General features: G+C 43.8%; 1 protein-coding gene across 1 annotated transcript in view; it reads right to left on the reverse strand.

Moving 5' to 3' along the window:
• Positions 1–25,820, reverse strand: part of ADCY10 (adenylate cyclase 10) — a 1,140,628-nt gene that overhangs the window by 846,107 nt on the left and 268,701 nt on the right. The window contains exons 6-7 of the mRNA XM_069614009.1: positions 8,667–8,871; positions 8,494–8,590 (exon numbers count right to left, since the gene is read on the reverse strand). Coding sequence (XP_069470110.1) covers positions 8,494–8,590; positions 8,667–8,871 — 302 coding nt within the window. The remainder of the gene's footprint in view (positions 1–8,493; positions 8,591–8,666; positions 8,872–25,820) is intronic.

The raw sequence follows: 25,820 nt of genomic DNA on the forward strand, positions 1-25,820 counted from the left end.
CGGTCGATGCAAGTCCAGTGGGGCTAGGAGCCATCCTGGCCCAGACCGACACCGCAGACAACACTCACCACGCGATAGTTGCATATGCCAGCCGAGCCCTGTCACACACGGAAAAGGCCTACTCCCAGGCAGAAAGGGAAAGCCTGGCTGCAGTATGGGCATGCGAAAAGTACCACCACTTTATCATTGGCCGGAGGTTCACCCTAGTAACGGACCACCAAGCTTTAATATCAATTTTCGGGAACCCCAAAACGAAAATGCCACCTCGCATAGAACGGTGGGGGATAAGACTGCAAGAGTACGATTATTGCATCGTCCACAAACCAGGAGGAGACGCCAACCCAGCAGACTATCTATCCAGACAACCCCTACTGGACAAAGACGGCACCCTAGCCCAGGAAGCCACAGAATACATCTCATACCTGTCATCAAATGCCATGCCACCGACCATCTCGACCGCAACGTTCGAAGAAAGGAGCAAAGCCGACCCAACACTCAGAGCTGCTGTTTTTCTCACTCGGTCCAACAAATGGCGGGAACGTCACACACAGGAGACCGGAGGGGAGGATGTAGACCAGAAGGAACTGGACCGGCTGGCCAAGATACACGACGAACTCATAGCCACTGATCAAGGACTCTTACTACGGGGGAGAAGGCTAGTCGCACCAAGGGACCTAAGGAAGACCCTAGCAACGCTGGCACATGAGGGCCACAGGGGAATAGACAACACAAAAAGATTTCTCAGGAACTATGTCTGGTTCCCTTACATGGATGTAATAGTAGAGGACATGCTCAGACACTGCAGGCCATGTCAACTGGCTGCGAGAGGACCAAACCCAAACCCTCTGCAACTAACCACGCTCCCGACAAGACCCTGGCAAAAGGTCGCAATGGACTTCTATGGACCTTTAGAAGAAGGAGGCTATCTATTAGTAGTAATGGATGAATATTCGAGATTCCCCTTTGTTAAGCAGACGCCGTCAACATCCTTCATGGAAACCGCACCCATAGTGGACGAACTATTCAGCGAGTGGGGCATCCCCAACGTCGTCAAGACTGACAACGGTTCTCCATTTCAAGGAAGAGAATTTGCAAACTTCGCAAGTCACCTAGGTTTTCACCACCAAAAGATTACACCTCTCTGGCCTAAAGCCAATGGGATGGTGGAAAGGTTTATGGCCACAATCAAGCTAACCAGACAAAAAGCAGCAGCGGAGCAGACGCCTCGCCCGAAAGCCATCTGCAGCATGCTTCGGAGCTACCGAAATACCCCACACGATGCCACGGGAAAGCCACCAGCTGAGCTCATGGTGAGATACCAACCCAGGACACGCATTCCCCGATGGGAGGACTACACCCCTGAGGAAGACCTCGTCATCAGAGAACGAGATGCCGAAAAGAAGAGAAAGGCCAAGCAATGGGCCGACACCAAACACCAAACGGAGAGCGAAAGAACAACAAATGGAGATGGGGCAAATGGTCCTGGTGCAACAAACTCAACGCAAGAAGACGGACACCCGATACAGTCCCGAGCCGCGAATCATCACAGCCATCAAATGGCCCATGATTACAGCGACAGGAGAACTGGGAGACATCACTCGCAACTCCTCCTTCTTCAAAAAGCTATATCTGGAGGAGCCCGAAACACAAGAGGCACCCGACGAGAACCTCAGTGAAGAAGTAGAAGCAGAACCTCCAGTGGAGTCAACCGGCGAAAGCCGAGAATCCCCGGGGAGACCCCCTCGAACAGGAAAGAGACCAATGAGGCTCATCGAACAGATGTAACTGGGCTCCCATGTTAAGTATGGGGGAGGTGTTGTACATTGCACAAAAGGGACACAGCCCCTTTAAGAAAGACGAGAAGGAAAGTGCGGGAAGAAGGAGGAAGGGGAGGGGCTGGAGGGGCGGGAAGCGGAAAGAGTGTAGGAGTGAATGAAGAAGGTTCACAGAAGCACTGGCTCCGTCTCGTTATTGCGTAACTGGACAGAGTCCAACACCTCTCAGCATTAAACCGCACCGTTAACCACAACACCCTCAAGGAACTGACCTTACGACGCATCTATTAAGTGGAAGCCCTATAAAGAGGGAGGACAGGGGGCAGGGCATTAATGTAAATAACACAAACCTAGCTAGCTAGAAAGAGAGCTCTGACTAAATGAGGGGGTCAGAAACAATTGCAAATATGTGAGTGAAGGGGTTAGGAATTAGATAACAGAAAAGGGAGGGCACATTTGAAAAGGGTAGATTTCTATGAGGTGTTCTTTGAAGAGCAGTTTCTGATTCCATCTTGAAGTAAATGAGAGATTGGGTCAATATGATGGCCCCTGGTAGGCTGCTCCAGAGCTCAGGGGCATAGCAGAAGGCAGCTTTGCTGCTTTTTTTATCCTGCTTGCAATGCTTTGTTTCTAGGCTGTTGATGTCGTATTGACTGCCAGCGATCTGCCGTTTTTCAGCTAGACAGGATGATGCCTACATCTTTACAGTGACTTTCATTCATTCTTTCTGGCCCTGTTTACTGTATTGCACGTATCACCCTGTTAGTCTGCATTTATCTATGATAGTTTAGCATGAGCTAATCCATTTATTCATTCATTCATTCATGCATCCAATTAGCATAGACCATGTTTAAGCATTATAGCTTGTTTTGATCATAGATTGATATTTGCTGAAATCTATGCAGATACATATATTTAGTTATTTTGTATAGCACATTCTTGTTTCTAGGCGCTAAGATGTGCTCTGTTCTTGCCCATTATGAATTCAGCTTTTGCATAGCACGGAACGAGCAACTGAACGCAGTGTGTAGATGTTATCATACAAAAGACACTCTTTGCTGTATGTCAGATCCTTTAGTACAGAGATACAGCCTTGGCTGGCTGCAGAGAAATGTTTTGGTTTCTGCATGAGACTGCCACGATGCGAGAGAGTAAGAATGTTAGCGATATGCTTGCTGTTCTGTTCTTAACATAAAGGACAGGTCACTGTGTTCTAGTATAGTATATGATTGTGCTATGTTGGATGAAATGATGTATGCATGCACTTAGTCATAGTATGCACGTAGCCATAGTATGCTCGTAGTTCGACATGGAATGCTTTCTACGCACACAAATGCACAATGAACGCGTCATTGCTCTGTATAGCAGTAGATTGCTGTTTTGTTCAGTAGGTTAGGTTCAGCAAGCTAAAGGGAGGCTGTCTCACAGCTGGTTGAGAGAGAAAGGATACAGTCTCACAGTCTTAGTCTTGGAGGCTGGCTGTGTGGGGGATTTTGTGGGATGCTGAAAGGTTTGGGTTTGCTAAATGCACTCATTTCCAGAGAGTGCTCTGCTTGCTAGTGATTAGTGATGATTTGTCATGCATGGAATAAAGATGCATTTTGCTTTGAAATATCCTATTCCTGTGTCTCTGTGATCTCTTGTTATATTTTGTTTCCATAGCATAGCATTTTTAGAATCCACAACCCAATCACGTTGATTCTCGGACACGACCATCTGCACTGCTATCACTTTCACTTTATTCTTCCACTCGTCAGTTTCAATCAGTGACTGACACGACAAAAACCTATCCAGTGACTTCGGCGAGGATACACCAAGGAAGCTGCCAACTGTACAGATCCTTGTTTGGTAAGCGGCTCATAAAACCAGTGCCATTTTCGCCTGTGTGTCTTTTTTAATTTTCGGCTAAACATGACACTGTTTAGCGTCCCACCAACTGTAGGGGTTAACGTACCGTTCTCCATTTTGCTGTTAACAACATCAGAGAAATTGCTCAGCATATACATTTAAAAAAATGAAATGATACTTTTTTTTACCTTAGGATCCACCCCCACTATTTAAAGATAAACCCATATATAGGTATCCTCGCTTTGACTACAAACTCACCCTTACAAAGGGTAAATCTAACCATACTCTACATTTTGGTCTAAATAAAACGCATCGCATACACAAACTGCACGAAGCCTCAATGTCTTCAAATTCAAGATCATTGTATGCACTCTTATCAAGTACCCTTTACTAGTACTGTATGTTTCAATAATGACTTTGTGCACACATGCCGATACATGCACAAATGTCATCATTTGCAGACCATTCCTTGTATCACTATCATGATTCCATCTTACATGTTTTTCTCAAATATCTATACTTTTTCTCTTTACTAAGTTTCACTTGTTTTTCTTTCTTTTGCCCTTTCTCCAACCAACTTTTAGACTTAATTTAGAACACTCAGAGTCAAAACCAAACTCGTAATTAAGTACAATTGATACTGCAGCTAAAATATACAAACTGTCCTTTAAACCCCTCCTGACGAACCAGCATTAACACTGCTGGAGAAACACGTGAAGAAGATCATGCAATTTAGGACTATTCACTACAAAAAAAAAGTCTGACACTTTTTATTGCCAATATACTTTAATAAATGAATTTTAAACTAAAACTAGTGTTACAATTAATATATCTTTCTTGTCCAAGTACAAACACATGGACATCATTTTGGCATGCAAAATGTTGTTCTCTTCTTCTAAAATCTACCTACATCTTTATAACTTGAAAGGTTTAGCAGGTTCTTTTGAAGGATATCATTTTAATAACAATAACAATTTGTGTTTTAATAGCGGCCTTCGCCAGATCCCACCCAGTTTTAAGTACTGCAATAGCAGGTGTTATAATTACCCTCTTAAATGGTACTGAAGGATTTAGTCTCTCATCTTCGGAAGGATGAGAGGCTAAATTAGCCCTGCTAAGGGATTTGAACTTGCGAAGTGCAGGCTGCCCCCATGTGAAAAGCAAGCACTTTACTGGTAGTGATGCATGTATGTAAGGATCACACAAGTGATATGGCTGATTGTACCATTGGTGAGGCATGCTGTGGCATGATTGACGGGCTTCAGGGGGTCGCTGGCTAGAGGCGGGGATGCACTGCCGTCACCAAGTTGAGAGAGAACCAGAGTATGAACAGCAGTTTTCAAGGCTGCAGGGTATCAGGTAATATTATCCCCATATATATGGTCGCCGTAAATAATATTGCCGGGAAAAGGTTGCGGCGATATTATATGGGTCACCATATATATGGGGACAGGGGCAAAAAAAAAACATTTAAAAAAAAAGTTTGGGGTTGCGGGGGTGTCCCCCACATGTTCCATGCAATAATATTGCCACAAAAAACAGCCATTTTTCGGCAATATTTTTGCATGGCGAGATTTTTGTGGCGACATTATTACATGGAACCGTCTGCAGTAGACTGGTACCAACCAGGCTATTTGTTTCTTCTTAATGACATGGGTTGTGAAGGAGAGTTTGGAGTCTATAAGAATCTGTGGATTTTCGCATGTTGAGTTAGTTCAGGAGTGAATCCATAAACCAATGCAAATATTTTAAAAACATTTTGTTTTAAAAAAAGGAAGCTAAATGTATCTTTCTGCCTTTCATGGGCCTGTTGAAGATGCTTTAACCTACATTTAAATACATAATAATGGCTTTACATGTGGCTAGATCTGTTCTTCTCCTACCAGATATTATTCAATCTGTCCCAGCCTTACTGGCCTATTTAAGCTGCAGCTGGGAGTGTGACTGATTCTGTACTAGCCTTTCTGACTTTTGAAAATGGCTGCACTCACACGCTTTAAACCTACCTTTGAATAAATAAATGCTGGCTTTGCATGTGGCTAGCTCTGTTCTTCTCCTACCAAATGTTATTCAACCTGTCCCAGCCTTGCTGGCCTTTCCTATGCTGTAGCATGGAGTGTAACTGATACTTCCCTAGCCTTTCTTGCTTTGAGATTAACTAACTCCTTAAATCTACTGGCCTGTCAGATGTACATTCCTGACATGTTACTGGTTCCAGCACAGCCTTTCTCTCATGTCAGAGACACTGTACCGAGTAATGCTGCGCCTTTCTTTTTTTTTAAATCTGTGTTTTTCAGTACATAAAGTACATTTACACAAAAGAGAGCTTTTTATACAAAAGGAAAAAAAGGAAACATAAAATATATCCTATACACAATCCCAATTAAAATCACTCCATACAGGAGCAAGGGTACTAAAAAAACAGGAGAAGAGGAGGAAGACAAAATGCAGTAACATACATCTCAAGCAGGGCTTATCCTAACACAACACTAATATTAATTCAACTAACGAGTATGATAATGTGCTACCTACAATACAACAGAAGACTCACACATCAGAACATCATCAAGGTCAATGGCAACCTGCTCTGATATCTTAGTTAGCTTGGCAAATATCACTATCAGCATCCTAACAAGGGCCTAAGTAAGAGACACAAGCAACCCAGTCATGAGTCTGCTCCATAGATCCTCAGTTAGGATCTGGGAGTTGAATGAACAAAACGCACCAAGGTTTGAATTCTCAGATCCAGAAAAGTGGGGCAGCACATCACAGAATGAAATACAGTCTCAGGACCCTGGCCACATACTGTACATATTCACATTTCTCTGGGAATACTAAGCTTTAGGCCAATAAACTCTAAGGTGGGAAGGCATCTTAATCTGAATTTCATATACCACGGCTGAAAAGTTGGGGATGGAAATCTGACTAAATAAGGTCTTAAGCAAGTTAGTGGTAAATAAAAACATTCCTTCCCGGAGTAAAATTTTAACCTGCCTAGATCTTGTAGAACCATTGACCCATCCCAATTTTTCAGCTTATTCTTCTATATATTATCCGATTCCAGTCCATTCAAATCTACCATCACTAGTAAATTTTTGCATCGCCTCTTGAATTATTTTTAGGTACGCATTTGAATCCTTTGCAAGTAGTGCAGCTATGTAGAACCCCAGTGAAGATGTACTGGAGTGTTCTAAGGTGGTATGTAAGGAGATACCTCGTCTAATAAACTGTGACCACCAAGAGGTCAGACCCAGCTCCAATCTGATGGCACTGATAGGGACTGAGATCGGGAGTCCTAGAGCACATTTTTGAATTTTGGACTCTATGGCATCGAAAAATGTCCTGTCACTGATGTTACACAATTCACATCCATGGAGAATAATAGGAGTCATCTTAGCTCTATAGAACTTAATAAATGGAATTAATAAATAAGCACATAATTTCCATTTAATAACCTTCAACAGTGGGGTACAAGAACAAATCTTCTGATCTAAACTTCATTTGAGATATTAGCGGCTTTTTTTAACAGGTATTATAAACCCAAGGTAACAAATTGGTTCAACTCTCTGAATCCGATTGTTAGTTAGCTTCCAACAAAATTTACAGGATTTCCTTAGAACAGTGCTGACCATAGCATAGGATTTCTTGGAATTAATCTGGAGATGATTTGCATTCAGATACTTTTCTACACCCATAGATTGACGTTATGACCCTGCCGGAGTACAGTCCATGTGAGTTAAATCATCCGCAAATGCAATAAAACTCACACTCAGACCCAGCCAAAGGGCGCGTAACCCCCCCACTCACCAAGCTTTGCCCATAAGTCGGCAAGATATAGATTAAATAGGGTAGGAGCGAGAAACGACCCCTTGGCGCACTCCCTTTTTCAGACTGATACTTCCTGATAGTTCGCCTAATGTGTTTATTCTGACCATTGTGGAGTTGTTAGAATGTAGCATTTGGGTCAGACGTAACAGACCTCGATTAATTCCCCAGCTACACAATTTGGACCATAAAATGGAGCTATCAATATTATCAAAAGGTGAGGATAGGTCTATTGTCGCAACATAGACTGACCGATCAGAGGCAGACCCAATGTCAGATAAACATGAGTCAAAGCCCACACCCTTCCTGAACCCCGTTTGCAGCGGGCTGAGGAGGATGATCTCTTCTGCCCACATGGTCAATTCCCTTAAAAGTAGTGTGGTAAATATTTTTGAAGTGGTATCAGTCAGTGAGATGGGCTGATAGCTGGCAGGATCTTCCGCTTACCTTTTTTGAAAATTGGAACCAATACTGAGGTGCACCAGGAAGGTGGAGACATGGAATCTTTAACAATATGAGTAAATAGATGGTACAGGATGTCAGACCAGAGTACAGGGTTATTCTTAAAAATGCCGTTCATCACCTGGTCCGGGCCTGATGCTCTTGCGTTGTTTAGTTTATTAATAATAAGCTCGATGTCTAATTGATCGAAAGGCTAGAACCAGGGTTGCGATCCAGACTCACTCGTGCTCACAGTATTCTGAATGTTACAATTTGTCTAATATTTATCATTGAAATACTCTACCCAAACATCCTTAGTTACTCCTGAGGATTGGGCATGAGATTGGAAGTATCTTTGTTATTAAGTGTCCACCAAAATTCTGGGCCTTTCATATTATTGATTATACCAGAACCTGCCTGCCCTTTTAGACCCTCAGATATATTGTGTGTATCTCATATAACCTAAAGAGCAGCATAACTTGGTGACCATCCATAACCACTCACTGCATGCCCTTCACATCCTTCTTTCTACATCACATTCGTTCACTTTGTTATGTCCCTCTCTGCAGGGGATGAGAGTTGAGGACAGGAGACAGACGCTCACCTTTCTTGCAGGAAAAGCGCCTCAAATGTAATCGGGAGCACTGCAATCTCAAGTGGTGTGTGGTTGAGCAGGGCGGCCATGTTGTGTGAGCGGTAACCTGCAATGTAGAAAGGAGATGTAAACATGCAGTTGGCCAACATAGAGCAGCATGCAGGGGCGTATGGGAGGCTTACCAAACTCCACAGCCTGGCTCAGTTGTCCAATACACAGCTTAGTGGTGGCCATGGCCCGAGCCACCTGGCCCATAACCAGCAATCCATCATTGGTGGACGGCAAGTACATGCTACGCTGCATCGCCATTGCTTCATACTTCTTACAGCGCTCTTTAAAGCCCAGGATCTGGCAGCACTGGAAACACTCCATGTACGACACTATGATCTGTAACCGCAGTAAAAGAAAGGTAAGAATGAGAGAAATACTTCAGAGAGAATGTTGAGAATAAACTAGTAGGTGCAGATATTACACAAAATACATTGAATATATTCGCCCATTGCTTTTTGTTTAAGATACAATTGTACAAAATTGTTTAAACATGTTGATAACATTTTTTTATTTTAATTTTATTGTTTGATTCTTAAAGAATCTTTAAACATTTTAAATGTATAATTTTTTAATTTACAGCTTAAAGCAATCTCATCCAATCTAAAATACAATACAATAAAATACTGGGACATACAATACATTTCTATTTCCAGCACATATTTAAAATCAATCACAGTTTCATTATAACATAATTTCCTAGTTTCATAATTTCATACTTTCAATCAAAAGGTCCACAAACCTGTTAAAACCATTATCAAAACGCTGTTAAGAACACTGTAAGTCTTTCTTATATAAAAGAATTAAACGTAATTAACTCAAAATATGTACCTATTCATTGTTATCACTCAAGAGGCACACTAACATTTAGGCTTATTTGACAAACAGTAGCGAAGGGCACGTGGGAGGGGCTAATGTAGCAATGCTTTCACATATCAGTTTGTTTTAAATCACAAAGTAGTTGCTTTAAGGTTTTCATAAAATGCTGCCAAACCCAGTATAAAGCAAGTCACTATTAAGGCAATATGATCAAAAATAATCACTCTTAATTGCATCATATTCGTGTACATATTTCCCAAATACAGTCATGTAGGTTGGGCACCACATTTTACATTCTGTTAAAACGTGTCTTGGAGTCTCAATTTTCCCGGTTGACCCACACACAAGGCATGTCCTTTGTTCAAGGGGAATTTTAGAACATGCCCCCTTAAAAACCATCAGAGGAAGCTGGTTTGTGACTAGCCTAAATCTTAGACTTCGGACAGCCGGGTTGGGACACTGTTTTAAATAGGCCTGTGTATCCAGTAACCTGTGTCACTTTTGCTGTGTATCCATATGTTTTCAGAGACAATAACTGTGTGTAATTATTGGCCCAATACCACCATTCACGTTTTCTAATAAATATGGCTTTTACAAAAGCGAAATTTGTACCCCGCTCAAAGTCCAGATGTCAATTTATATTGTCATATAATTTAACAAGTTCCTGGTGTAATCTCTTGCTGTGGGTATCGATACCTCGACATCCGTCTCCAGCACCAATCTTCAATAATGCAAATTTTGGGTTTGAATTTGCTTTTAAGTGCAAGACACTCTTCCATAACTGTGCATTCAATGATATTAACCTCAGCTTGATTCTAAAGTATTCTACAGGGGTAGAGGGAGAGCATCTTAGAACCTTTCTCCAAAAAGCCCCTCCAGCTTGTCTAACAAACTCATATCTCTCCAGGCTGGGGCTTTCAGACCATATAGGATAGCAGGGCAATAGCTTTGTTTGTAAAGCATAAGTATACCCTCAATGGTATATCCAGCAGACTGGTTCGCACATTTGGCTAATAGGTGCATTTGGCAATATGCCTTATATTGCTTAGCTTCAATGATATGTGCGTAATCTTGTTTTGCACTCAACAATAACCCTAAGTAGGGATATGTGTCCACATAGTCCAGGTTGGCAAAGCTTGTAGGGAAGGTCAGTTTGTTTAAATTGTTTAAATTGTTTGGTGTTATAGCCATGACCTTTGTTTTATCCATGTTGATGACCAAATCATTTGCAGTCGCGTATTTCACAAGATTCTCAAACATCTTCTTCACTCCACTCTATGTATGTTTGAATAGCGCCAGATCGCCAGCATATAGAATGCAGGGTATTGGGACCTCCCCTATCCTAGGGCAGCATCCAACAGTTGTTAAGAGTTTTTGGGGGAGATCCGCCATATGCAGGTTATACAACCCTGCTTGACCCCTCTACTAATCGTGACCCTTGCTGATAAATTGCCTGTATCATCCAATCTAACTCTAGCCATCTATCATAGTGCAATCCCTTTAATGTCGAAACCAACCAGGTAGGGCATCCCCTCGCTTCCATATTACTCCAAAGTTTGGATCGATTGATACCGTCAAAAGCAGCCCTAAAATCTACAAATACTATATATAGTGGAGCCCCACCTTGGTCTGCTGCCCTAGTTATAAGCGCATCCAGGATCCTGAGATTATGGGTGGTCGAGCTACCCGGTAGGAACCCCATCTGGACAAATTGCAAAATGTTCCTCTCATCTAGACAGCTTTGCAGTGTGCTCAGAACAAAAGACGAGAATAACTTGCCCGTTTCTAGTACTGATCCTAGAAAACTCCTGAATATTTGCCAGCATCTCCAGCAGTTTTACTCTATTCAGAAAAGGGCTGTTCCAGGTTGGCGATATTTCTCATTTTCACTAAGGTGAGCAACAACTGTGCATACTGACCACCTCCAGCTGCCTTCATTTCCTTGTGCACAGTTTTAGGTGTAAACACTTGCCTTATCTTGTCATTTTGCAAAGGTATGTGCAGCCCGTGGCTGGCAAAAGGCTTTTCAAAGCCAAGACAGCCGGTGCTGGCAGCATTTTGTTCATCCTTCTTCAGCTGGTTCGATGTTTTACGCATCAAGGAAAAGTTTCTCGCTGTGGTCCATTTGTCCATGGATCCTCCGCTTAGTGACATCCTCCTGAGCCTGTCCTGACTTGGCTACACCCTCTGCAATTCTAATCATTTTACCTTTCTCTGGTCTAGTGGGTAATGTTACAGCTTTCACTACTTTTTGTGTATCAAGCACATGGTAATTTTTGCCTTGTTGGACTTTGCTCACAAATCTTGTTGCTTTCTAGTGTTTCATCATTGAGATTTCGGCACAGAGCGCCTCATGGCATCGTCTTCGTTACATGCGGCAATAGTCAATGAATCATCTAACCAAATTGATGAAGTATCAGTCTCAGAAGCCCCGATCATTCCCTGAGCCTTGACCTTGGGCAATCTAATAAATTTCTCTCCAGTTGGTTTCCTGTTGTTATATCTGTACCTTCTGTTATATCTTTCTCAATCGCCACAGGTCGACTTTGCGTTATATGTTCCACCACTTTAGTAATCAGTACTTTTAATTCCTGTTGATTTGCTGCTGCTATATAGCGGAGCACAGCAGAAATAGTGACTGAATGTTTGCTAGTACTGTACCTATCAATTTTAGGGTGGCTTCTTTAGGCCCAGAACCTTACTATGTGAGCTCTCCTATTCATTGCTGTACTTTCATCACCTGAACACTGCATGCAAACTGCCAGTGCAGTAAGTTCTGAGCTTGCAGGCAGAGTTCCTCCAATGAGGTTGCTGCCATACTCTGTGCCTTGCCCCACGGAATTCCTTTGTATGTTATGGCACATTTTGAGTAGAGAACCGTTATTGCCTATTGACACTGGGGAACTCAGATCACCTTTTTCAAACTCGTCTGGTCTGCCAATAATATTACTGTTATTAGGCTGCGTCTATATTTCCAACAAAGTGGCATTGCTTAGAATATCTCCCTCCACTGCGGCTGGCGGCTCGAGACTGGTAGGCAATTTGGACTTAGAGATAGCCGTGAAATAGCCTGTGATTGGCACCTGGGTGGAGCCCTGGACATTTTCCGTTACAGCCGTGTCTTTCTTGTTCTTTTTCAAGAAGGGTATTCACTTTCTCCCTCTTGCTGTATCAACAGGGGTCTGTGGCCGCTCCCCCCCCCTAAGAGTGCTGCTGCACAGTCCAGTTCTAGTCAAAATGTCTGCTTTTTTCAATTGTATTCTACCCTTCCCCATTATATGATACATGACCGAGGGGTAGCGTGTTACAAAAGGCTCCTTAATAGGGAGGTGCCAGTGCCAGCAAGTTGTAGTTGAGAGGATGGATACAGGGTGGCAAAAAACAGAAGGCGCTTACTCACTTTGATGCACTGATGCACAGACAGCTGACAGCACTCTTAGAGGCCCTCCTTGAGTGCATGCGGCCCGCTGCTAATATCGTTTCCAGTTAGCGAACGGGCGGGGCTTGCGACTGTCAGCCAATGAAATTGATGCAATAACATTCCTCCGCTCCTCCGTAGTAACACAACAGCTGATTTTGCCTTCTTTCCCTCATGTGTGGCCGCAAGGGTGCACCTTGTATCAAACAGTCAGTGGAAGCAGCAAAAGTGCTGGAGATCCAGACAGCTGACAGCACTCTTAGAGGCACTCCTTGAGCGCCTGGGCGTTGAGTGTGTGCGGTTCGCTGCTAATATCTGCTTTCAGTTAGCGGGGCGGGGCTTGCAACCATTAGCCAATGAAATTGATGCAATAACGTTCCTCTGTAGTAACACAACAGCTGATTCTGCCTTCTTTCCCTCCTGTGTGGCCGCGAGGTACACATTGTAGCAACAGTCAGTGGAAGCAGCAAAGGAGAAGGGGGTCCGAACAGCTGACAGCACTCTTTTTTCTTCTTTTTTTTTTAATTTGGTTGATTGAAAAACAACCTTTCAAATATTTCCCACATTTTATATATAACACATACACTGTTCATACAAAAAAAGAGAAAAAATTGACAGCACTCTTAGAGGCACTCCTTACTGATAATACGCTTCTCATCTGTCTTAATTTGCTTTCAAAAGAGATTGGACAACTCCAGAGAAGGGTGAGAAGTGGCAGTACGATGCGCCTCTCTGTGCATGGTGAAACCCACAAAGATGAGAAGTGCATCTTGCTGACACACCTTTACCAACACTGGTTGGAAGCCTCATTCCTAGTATAGCAATATTCACATGCCGCCGAAGCCAAAACATAGCAAGATGAGGTAGTGGGTGGAGGAGCCCGGCTGAGTTCTCGCGTTATCAGTCTGAGACTCCAAGTCACCATACGAATAGATGCTACACCACAAATCACCGTTCACAAATTGTTCAGACGATACCCTCCGAGGACATCTTCAAGCAGTTGGATGATGATGAAGCACTATCACTGATGCTCACTTTGGAGCTAAAGGGGGAAATGAAGTCCGAACTGCTTGTGAAAGCAGCACTCACTTATTCTGAAAAGAGCAGCAAAAGCATTGGCTGACCCATCCTGCTTAGACACTTGTCCATAAAGTGCAGTCATTGGGGTCATTAGATGTGGGTCTGCCTGCCGTCCCTTTTGAATATCGATATTATACTGACTTTCTGGAACTTGAAGTGGAAGGGGCAATGATATTTGGGATGGATTTATGAGAGAAGAACCCTTGTTGCATGGGAAGAGAGATGAGTTTAGGGAAGAACCAGGCAAATTAGAGTGTAAAGCGGGGAAGGAAACCAGAGCTTCCTACCACTACCCTGTATACCTGCACTCAAAACGTTCAGCTCAATTAAACCTATTACTCTTAAGCAGTGGCTGTGTCTTTTTTCCAAGTAGAGAGGGCATCCTGGGTTATTCCAGGTTATTGGCAGCTCCATACCAGGGCGTCCTAGATTGATGCCAACACTTGGTGCTGTAACACAGAATCACCAGCCAAAAAAAAAAACGTTACTTTGTTCTTATTTTGTGTATTGTGCAGCTGCATTGTGCTGTGTGTCGGAGCCATAAACGCTGACAGCCATCCACTAAGGTGATACTTGGGTAAGGTACCACCAAAATAAGGATAGCTTGTGGGCCCTCATAAGTCTAAGAAATCCTTGTTAGGAAAGACACAGGCTTCCTGGCTAACACAATGTGTTATTGATATTTTTGGGAAAGCCTGACCTGCGTCTGGAAAGGCACCTCTAAGATAGGGCCAGCTTGTGGACCCTTGCAATTCTAAGGAAGGAGAGGCACACAGTGCAGTACAGGGACAGCTTCTGAACTCTCAGAAATCTAAAAAATGAGAGACAGAGAAAGAAGGGCCCTTCTCTATTGAATTAGAGGAAGAAATTGGCGCTGTGTCAGGTAGGGAAGTTATTGAAAGATAAAACATTGCACTTTCGGAAATAATTGATGGCATTAAAATGACCTTCCTATCCAAATTGCTGTACTTATTCAGCATGCCTCCACACCCCTTCCTACCAAAATTATCAATAAAACCCACAGAGTGTTTGCATCTTTTCGTGGGGGAGGCGAGGAAATGCTAGAATGCCAAAATGAATTCAGCAAAGCCCCATACCAAGCAATGGGTTTCACTTCCCTGATATTGAGCATAATCACAGCTTTTGTATTCTGGACACTACATCATTGTGTCATTGCAGATGAGGATTCAGCCCTGAACTAAGCACCTATTGAAGGAACCTCTGTCTTACCAACACCACTGACCTGCCTACTATCAATGGACTCCCACCCCCTCTTAGCCATGCTGATAAAAGACTTGGTTTTGAAATGCTGGAAAATAGTAGTCTGCTCCTGAGCTAAAACTGTCCACTAATGATGGCTGCCTCATTACTGTTGAACTCAGCTGTGAATATAAATCTGAAAAAAAATCTGAAAGCGTGGTCAATTTTCATCAAAGAGGTTTTCATGACGTGTGTTAAGATCTCAGAGATTCCACTGTCATGGAAAAAGGCTTTAGTGGTGCCTATTTTCAAAAAGGGCTCAAAAGACATTCCCTCAAACTATCGCCCAATAGCGCTGCTAGACTCCATAGGCAAACTTTTTGGAGCCCTATTGTTAGACAATTTTCAATCCTGGATACCAACATCAGCCCTGTTTGATCCTCTGCAGGGAGGCTTTGTGAAAAACATCGGCACGACGGCAAACATATTGGCTTTGAGTACACTGAAAGCTAAGGTATCAGAGGGACGGCCCAAAATATACATGGCTTTTATTGATTTGGTCCAGGCCTTCGACCGTGTCGATCGAGGGCTACTATGGGAGAAACTACATCATCACGCTTGCCCCTTAGAGATTCTGGATCCAATAAAAGCCCTGTACTCAGAAACCTCAATGTGTGTACGGTTAAATAATCTGGGTCGCCTCTCTTCCGGGATCAAGACTGAGAGAGGCGTCAAACAAGGTTGCCCACTGGCCCCGGCCTTGTACAACGCCTATATAGCGGATTACAAGGAATACGAGGAGAGAGTCCGTAGTTTCCCCCCGACATTGGGAACAAGCAAAATATCACGCCTGCTATACGCAGATGACATTATCCTCATGGACCTCACACCTATAGGCCTGCAGAGACAGATTAACAATCTTAACGCCTATCTTAAAGAAAACCATCTCCAGATGAATTTCAATAAAACCAAAATAATGACGTTTGGAAAGTCGCCCCGTGATGCGGAGAAATTCGGCTGGGCAGTGGACAACAAACAGCTGGAAATTGTGACCAACTTCAAGTACCTTGGGATTATCTTGAATAAAAGCATAAAAGAAGTCCCAATGCAAGACAACATAATGACTAAAACTCGCCTACTCACAGCCCAGGCAAGAGCAGTAGCGACCAAATTTGGCCGTTTCACATTAGTGCCAGTCCTGACCTTTTACAGAGCGAAGGTAGTGCCTACCCTGACTTATGGAGTTGAAGCCTTACCTAATTTACCATCGAACTTCTGGGAAAAAGTGGAGGGACTCTTTTGGAAAAAACTGCTCAATTTGCCACAGTCGCTTCCAATTGTATTAATAAGGAGAGAGCTGTCGCTTCAATCGTTGAGCTCCATTGTGGCTCGAAATGAAATCATGCTATACCGAAAAACGTTGCTACCCTCTCCGCCGCTGATACTAAAGGAAATACACCAGGAAATAATATCAGGGTCGTGCAAAATGCTGTCGGATTGGTCACTAAGAATGATAACTCTCCTAGAGTGGGCGAGTAGTTCCAGTCAACTCATTAACAATCCGTTAAAGGTGAAAGCGTGCATTATGGAAAAAGATTGGATTGACACATTGGAGAAGGCATCGACTTCGAAATTGATATCCGACCTGCCTTTGATCTGGCAGAAAGTCAACTCTACAAAACAGTACCTGTCGAAATGTCCTGACAAGATAGTACGAGAGTCCTTCCTGAGAATTCGGCTGAACATTATTCACACTAAGGAAGTTCTGTCAAGAAGGAATAAGTCAGAAGAAAAAGGGTGTAGATTCTGCGAAATCGGGAATGAGGTAGAAACTATCAAACATCTGCTAATGAATTGCCCGGCTGTGCTGGCTGCACGTGCACTACATCTCGGTCCTCTTTTCAGAAATTTGCAGTTCTATGATGAAGAGGAATGGTGGTGTTGTTTAATCAGCGGAGAAAAGACGTCTTGAGTTATAGCAGTGGTGGGCTTTTTTCGTGATATTGGTCTAATAACTCAATAAGGAGGGGAAAGTAAATGTAAACCACGGCTTGAAATTTTCTCTCTACTACTCTTGCGGGAGGTAAGGAGAAATAAGCAGGATTTTCTTCCTCCTCTCCGCCTTTATCCTCCTCTTCTTCTTCTGCTGCTCCTTGTCTCTTCTTTGACTTTGCTATCCCTTTATCATCATGGTTTTTTTTCCTTCTGACTCTAAGGATCCAAATCTTGTAAAAATTGTTTTAAACAATTAAATCAAGTAATAAAAAAAAATAAAAAATATCGATATTATACTGACTTTCTGGAACTTGAACTGGAAGGGGCAATGATATTTGGGATGGATTTATGAGAGAAGAACCCTTGTTGCATGGGAAGAGAGATGAGTTTAGGGAAGAAGCAGGCAAATTAGAGTGTAAAGCGGGGAAGGAAACCAGAGCTTCCTACCACTACCCTGTATACCTGCACTCAAAACGTTCAGCTCAATTAAACCTATTACTCTTAAGCAGTGGCTGTGTCTTTTTTCCAAGTAGAGAGGGCATCCTGGGTTATTCCAGGTTATTGGCAGCTCCATGCCAGGGCGTCCTAGATTGATGCCAACACTTGGTGCTGTAACACAGAATCACCAGCCAAAAACAAAAAAAACGTTACTTTGTTCTTATTTTGTGTATTGTGCAGCTGCATTGTGCTGTGTGTCGGAGCCATAAACGCTGACAGCCATCCACTAAGGTGATTCTTGGGTAAGGTACCACCAAAATAAGGATAGCTTGTGGGCCCTCATAAGTCTAAGAAAGCCTTGTTAGGAAAGACACAGGCTTCCTGGCTAACACAATGTGTTATTGATATTTTTGGGAAAGCCTGACCTGCGTCTGGAAAGGCACCTCTAAAATAGGGCCAGCTTGTGGATCCTTGCAATTCTAAGGAAGGAGAGGCACACAGTGCAGTACAGGGACAGCTCCTGAACTCTCAGAAATCTAAAAAACGAGAGACAGAGAAAGAAGGGCCCTTCTCTATTGAATTAGAGGAAGAAATTGGCGCTGTGTCAGGTAGGGAAGTTATTGAAAGATAAAACATTGCACTTTCGGAAATAATTGATGGCATTAAAATGACCTTCCTATCCAAATTGCTGTACTTATTCAGCATGCCTCCACCCCCCTTCCTACCAAAATTATCAATAAAACCCACAGAGTGTTTGCAGCTTTTCATGGGGGAGGCGAGGAAATGCTAGAATGCCAAAATGAATTCAGCAAAGCCCCATACCAAGCAATGGGTTTCACTTCCCTGATATTGAGCATAATCACAGCTTTTGTATTCTGGACACTCCATCATTGTGTCATTGCAGATGAGGATTCAGCCCTGAACTAAGCACCTATTGAAGGAACCTCTGTCTTACCAACACCACTGACCTGCCTACTATCAATGGACTCCCACCCCCTCTTAGCCATGCTGATAAAAGACTTGGTTTTGAAATGCTGGAAAATAGTAGTCTGCTCCTGAGCTAAAACTGTCCACTAATGATGGCTGCATCGGTTTATAGTCATAATGTCGACAGTCAAAATGTCGACAGTCAAAATGTCGAAAAAAAAATGTCGAAAAATAAAATGTCGACTTTTTTTTTCAATGCATTTTTTTTTTATATGGGGGGGTTCCCCCCCAACCACCCTTTTTTAATTTTTTTTTAATTTTTCCCTTTTTTTTTAGCTCCCAAACCCCTAAAATAAATATATAATTAAAAAAAGAGAAAGTCGACATTTTTTTTTTCGACATTTTTTTGTCGACATTTTTGTCTGTCGACATTTTTTTTCGACATTATGACTGTCCACCGGCTGCCTCATTACTGTAGAACTCAGCTGTGAATATAAATAGGAAACATGGCAGAAATCTGGAATCTGGACATTCAAGAATTTGGTGCTGAACAACACCATGGTTGACTTTGAATACTTAAAATCTAAATACAATATAACTGAGTTCGAAAGGTGCAGATTTAGACTCTCACTAAGTGGATCAGCCACCTAACTAACACGCTCCTCTCTCTGATCCACAACTCTTTGCCTCTGCTTCAACTTTTCAAGTCTGCGACACTTTCGATCCATACAATGTATCATCTTCTGGGAAGACTTGAGGTCAGGCTGGCTTTTACTCTGAGAAAAAGCAAGCAGGAGGCTCTGTTGGACGATGGCCTAATGGATCAACAGTGGACACAAATATGTGACTATGCCCCTCAAGATGAAACTGAACTTAAGATATATGCAAAAATGAATAACACAACGTTTGTACTGGTTGACTCATGGGATGTGGCAGCATACACAGCTTCCCGAGGATAAGTGTTGGTCATGCAAGTAATTGGGAGAGACATTGTTACACATGGTTTGGACATCTGAGAACATTCATAGCTTCTGGAATGATTGATGCAAAGAACTGGGTTGATATCCCCTGTTTGAAATAATTCCATAACTGTGTTTTGGGTTTTATGCTGCCTGGTTTGCCTTTGCATATGAAGAAGTGGCTGTGTAGAGCCCTAGTTGTTGCGAAAAAAGGAGATCCTTACAGTATGGATGGCAAATATCAAACCAAGCGTTGAAAGCTGGATACAAGAGCCCATCCACCTGTCAGAAATGGAAACGGCCTTGTTCTAACGAAAGTGCATGTTAGAAGACTATGAAATTATCTGTTTGACAGATGTCTAATGCTTATGTAGTTATCTGATAATATTTTTGGTAATCAGAAATTAAGTTTGTTGGAAATTATCTGATGACAACCGTATTCTATGCTTCTTCCATTTAAGCAATAAACTCTGAGATGGGCGGGCATTACCAGGTCAGGTAAAGGCTCGCCGGTCGAGGGGTCTATTGCTATTAGAACCCCAGCATGCTTACTGGGTGCTAACAGCTTTTTAAAAAAAATTGGTAATGGTGCGGTTGCTGTTTGTCAACAAAAACAAAAGACCACAAAACAAATTGGCAGCCTTGGTTACAGGGAAAAGGACATGTAGTCCCTTCTCCCTTTCCATGGCGGCCAATGCTGCTGAGGGTATGTACCACAACAACAATTGTTCCCGGAACCGGCGAGGGATGAGGCAGCTGCAAGTAAGTGGGCCAGGGTTGGGTGGAGAGGGGAGTAGGTGGTGGAGGTGGAAATGGTAAGGGAAAGAGAGAAGCTGGCACGGGGCAATAAGGCCTTAGTTGCCAAGAGGAAAGATGGTGAACTTCATCTACTGAGGAGGCTCAGTATGCAAGTAAACCATGAGGTAAGTCCCACCTTCCGAGCTTCCTGACTGGCCTAGAAGCCCCATGACACCCCCCTACCAGGTGCTAACACTATATACTCTGGGACTTGATATTACTCGTGATAGTTACAAATTTCAATAAAACATAAATAATAGAAAAATGTAGGGGTCTCATTTTATTGGAATTACAACAGGGCCAGGACTTAATAGTGAACACCTAACATGGAAGACATTAATTAGGTGAAGTTTAGGGTAACGTCAGAAGGGTGTATGGGCCTAAAAAGTGCACCAAAAGCAGGTTAGAGGGCTAAAGTCGAGGATCAGGAAAATCGCTTCCGACGTAATAACCTTTGAATCATCTGCCACCCCGATCAGACAGAGGGCCCAGGCCTCGAGGCGTTTGCATACCGTTTGCTCGTAGACCACTTTCATATCCAGGACCCACACTCCTACACAATTGAACAAATCCACAGAGTGCCAATCCCGAAGCCAGCAGCTAGAGACCATTCAAGGCCTATTACAATGTGACATCTTAATTTTCAACACAAAGTTGCCATACTTCGTGGTTAGAGAGCGGTGGGTACGATTCGTGCAGAAGGGTCCGAAATTTGCATCTTCAATGACTACTCTGTAGAAGTATCCTGCCGGAGGAAAAGGTTTGCCCCTCTGTTTACTGCACTAAGAGGAACAGCTCACAAATTGTACCTGGAATTTCTGACAGTCTGGTGTATCCTCCTTGACAAGACATGGCACTTGTTTGACGAACCTGAAAACGCATGGCGTATGCTGAGACAATGAGGCCTCGTCTCCACAGACTTTCCTGTCGATGCTGAGGAAGAAAGGGCAATTCATCAACCGGACGCCCCATAATGGCGACTCCATCAACAACGGCGACCACGGAGCAAGAGAAAATGCACAGATAGACGGCCTAATGTACCCGACTGCAAAGACTCCCTGCCGCCAACCTGATGGGATCCCTCATTTACCGCTTTCCTCCAACCTAAGGTGCCCAGGAGTGGTCACTGCAGTTAGTTTCGCTTGGAAGCTGCTTTACCCTGGGTGAATTTATTTAATCAAGAGCCCTAAACTCCCCGCCACGAGCGAGTGAATCTGAATTTCAGTTATCGCACTGTCCTGCCTTCTTGTCGGATCTAGCCCCTCCTTCTCCCTCCCATTAGTGCCCCCCAGGTCCACTGCGGCCACTGATGGAGTCCACCATCATGCCGGGAGATCTGTTTTTTCTCCTCTACCCACCTCAGTGCATGGGCTACTGCAAGGTAGTATTGGGATACTGTTTGTTATGGCGTATGGGTTTACGGCCATGGTTATGTTAGTTATTGTAACACATGTACACACACCATGCCTTGACCCGTTACAACCTTTCACGACATGGCTACACCCTGCTTACAACAGTCTAAGTTGCTGTTTGACCCCGCCCTGTGGCTATGGCTGACCTATGCCAAGTAACTCTTAATGTGCAAGGTCTGGGGCATCCAATCAAGCAATGGCGCGTCCTTAATTACCTACGAGACACACAGTGCGATATCACATTCCTCCAAGAAACTCACCTTGATGCCCACGAATCTGGGAAACATAACAGGGGCTAGGTTGGGGCATCAGCCCACTCACCCCACTGGGTTAATAGGGGTGTCTCTATTTTGATACACAAACGTGTACCAGTCCACACATTGCACACCATCAATTAGAAGATATGTTTTGATCCAAGGCCTGATTCCACAACAACCTATTACCCTGTTAAACATCTACACCCGACCGGAGACACACCCACGTTTTTCCCACATATAACCGCGAAGTGTCCACTGTGTATGGGGAAGTACACACTCATTGGTGGGGACTGGAACACAATCCTAGATATATCAATGGATCGTCAAGGCACAGTATTAGCAATCCCCCCACCCCACGCAAACATGCTACCCTACTCACACTCATGACTAGTCTGAAACGTACAGATTTGTGGCGGCACTACCACCCCCTACTCCAAGACTTCACATTCTTCTCAAACTGCCATAAATTGTACTCCAGACTGGATTACTAGATGGCCCCCAAGAAATATTCTCTCCCACGTTCGCCAATGCACAATCCTCCCTATGAAAGTATCAAACCACGCATCAGTACTCCTCCTTATTAGGATAGCAGACAAACCCCTGTTCAGACCACCCTGGCGCTTGAATCTGAGAGAGCTGACATACCCATACTTCACTTTGAAACTGGGTGAGGACATGAACACTATTCTGCTGCAGAAACCTGGTCCCCGGATACTTCCCCCGCCTCCTGCTGGGACGATTTCAAAGCTTTCCTTAGAGGGCAGTGCATATCGTGTTGGGCCCATAAACTAAGGGGGTTGAGGGAGCGAGAAAACCAGATGGGGGCAGACATTGCACTTGCAAAAGCTCAACATAAATGACCTGCAACCCTACCACATAAGCATGGCTCAATAGGCTCAGAGGGGAACTTAAACAGCTTACAACATATCGAGTGCACAAATCATTCACTAGTTGGTCACAAACCTATTACTAAGACGCTGACAGACACCTCCAATTAATGGCGCTCGCCCTCCGCACCAGACAAGCCTCCCAACAAATGCTCTGCATCAGGGATAGGGAGGGGAGGCTACTAACTAATGAAAAAGACATTAATAGACAATTTGAGGAATTTTACCGCAATCTTCATGCTGAGCCGAGCCCAATCACCCCTGAAAATATTGAGACGTTTCTCACCACACTCCACTTAAATACAATCAATGACTCACAAAAGGTAGAACTAGAGAGGTCGGTAACTAAGGAGGAAATCATCCGTGCCATTGCCGCATTGTCTGGGTGGAAGGCATCTGGTCCCGATGGTATACCAATAAACTAATGATGGATAGTATTGTCCCACTGCTCGAATCTGTCTTTACCGAAGCATCAGCTAGGTGTCACCTACTGAAATCAATGATGGTGGCCAATATAATCATCTTCCACAAGCCGGGGCGTGACCCTGAAGACTGTGGTTCCTATTGGCCAATCTCTCTTATCAATGCAGACGCCAAAATCTTGGCTAAGTGCTTAGCAAGTAGAATCGATAAGCTACTCCCCCAACTTATCCACAAAGACCAGACCGGATTTATTAAGGGTCACCACTTGGAGGATAACGTCAGGAGACTCCTACACATGCTTTCTGGACGGAAACAGCTCTGACCAACTACTTTTAACAATTGATGCTGAGAGGTGAACTCTTTCTGTGCAGAGGCTGACTTCTGTGTGCCTGGCACTGCGAGCATCATTGGGCTCTTGCCGGCGTCGCTACATCGCGCTTCCTGGAGGAGGCGGGGCGAGAGGGACACGTGACCCGGTCACGTGACTATGGGCCGCTTCAAAGGAGGAAGGCTGCCGCCCGCACCGTGCTACGTGCTCTGCAAGGTGAACTCTTTCTGTGCAGAGGCTGACTTCTGTGTGCCTGGCACTGCGAGCATCATTGGGCTCTTGCCGGCGTCGCTACATCGCGCTTCCTGGAGGAGGCGGGGAGAGAGGGACACGTGACCCTGTCACGTGACTACGGGCCGCTTCAAAGGAAGAAGGCTACCACCCTTGCGGCGTTAAGCCCGGTAGGAGTAAAGCCCAGGGACTGTTAAGCGACTGTTTGGCGCACTGGGGCTGCACCAAAAAGGTAAACAAATTCAAAAGCTACTCCATTAATTGGTATAAGCATCTGTCCTTGTTTAAGGCCCATAATGAGATTACGGAGTTCACCTCTTGAGGAAGATATGGCTGGACAGGATGGGTCATATCTGGAGGCTGGGAGCGAGGCTGGGCAGGGGGCATCTACCACTCTCGACCCTGCTATAGCTCAGCCGGTATGTGCTACGAACTACACCCTCAGTAATACAGAGAGTCAGCAAACCCCTGAGGGGTCGTTCCCAAACCTCCATATCCAGAAAGGTTGGAAACGAGGGCTGGAGTATACCCTGACGACACGAAAGAGTCAGAGCAGAATTAATGACCACTTCTGCAGAAAAAGAAACAAGAGTGCCAACGACCTGGTTGACATTATTGATTCCATCTGGCAGCCACCCTCCCACGATAATACGAATTTGGAAAATACTCCATCAATAGAGAGTGAAGAAAATAATCAAACGCCCGAAAATACCAATCAAGATAATAGGGCGAGCTCGCCAATCAACCAAGACCAATTGGAAGATCCAACAGCAATCTTTCCCAAAAGATCCCCTCCACCAGGAGAAAGTCCCTTGGCAGCTTTGAGCTTTGTTCTAAATTCCTTGGTCTCGGTATTTGACCTTCTTAAAACTGAGGTACAGACACAAGCGGGTCTCCTCTTGGAGATGTCACATGAAATCTCGGAGAATGAATCAGCACTGGTTGCCACTAACAACATCATGAATGCAATTTTGATTCCAATTCTGAAAGAAACCCAAATTGAGGGTGTCAAACAAGGGTTAGACATTGCCCAAATCCATAATCTACTGAAAGAGGGAGCAAACAGCAGTGTTACAACTCAAGAACTCTTAAAGAAGCTCCCTTCGGAAATACAAAACTCCCAAAACCAGAATGAGATTCCAACAGGGGAGGGTGAAAAAGATTGCTTTGACGACACCCCGCTTTCAGACTCTATTCTGGAAGAATTTCGAAGAATTTCGAAGACTGGCAAATGTCGACATTGACATCATTGAAGACACTGGCGATAGCGCCCAAAAAACTGACGGAGATAATACACAAGATCAACTGACCGGCAGTGGGAGCCAGAGCCCAGAAGAACCTTTGAAAACCAAAAGCAAAAAGTGGCAAAAAAGGAAAAAAGGGGGCAGGTCCAAAGAAACCACTCCCTTTACTTTACATGACAAAAATATGAAGAAATCAAAGAACCAGAGAAATAATGTTCCTAAAAAAACAGGAAAGAACACATTTCTGAAAAATCTGACCACTCCATCTGGTAAAACGACAGCGGAAACCAGTACAGCTGCTCTGCCTCTTTCCAATCCCTCTCAGACCACAAATTCACTTACTTCACAAGCCAATAAATGCGCACCGGGGGAAAAAGGGAAGAAAAAGGCAGGCCCAAATTGCAAGGAAGGTCCCAGTGTTAGCAAAATTCAAACTTCAAACTTTGGTATGCAAACAGACCCTATAACATCTCCATCTGCAGCCCTTAATAACACAAATCAAACATCAAAATTGCCCCAATATTTTTGAAACAACAATTGAATAGGGGAAAAACAAATGTGGGTAAATTGGAGGGAAAACAAGTTGCTATAAAATTAGCGCCAATTTTCTTAAAACCGATGGGGAAAACAGGCTTCACCTCCGCTCTCACTAGTGCTGCTCCCTTAACAGCTGCCCAAGAAGCATCTCCACCAAGAGCCACAATTATTGAAGATAATTGTCGGAATGGATTAGGAAAATTCATAAATCTTGCAATTCCTCCTCAGGATGACAACAGAGAGAAACTGGAAAGAAAACAGTACTGCTCCCCCATAACAAAAGAAGAAACCGTGAAGCCTAATTTTACCATTCCAAAAGTGTGGCTGAGATTAGA

This window comes from Ambystoma mexicanum, chromosome 9, assembly GCF_040938575.1.
Source record: "Ambystoma mexicanum isolate Mex_15411 chromosome 9, UKY_AmexF1_1, whole genome shotgun sequence".
In the NCBI taxonomy this organism is placed as follows: domain Eukaryota; kingdom Metazoa; phylum Chordata; class Amphibia; order Caudata; family Ambystomatidae; genus Ambystoma; species Ambystoma mexicanum.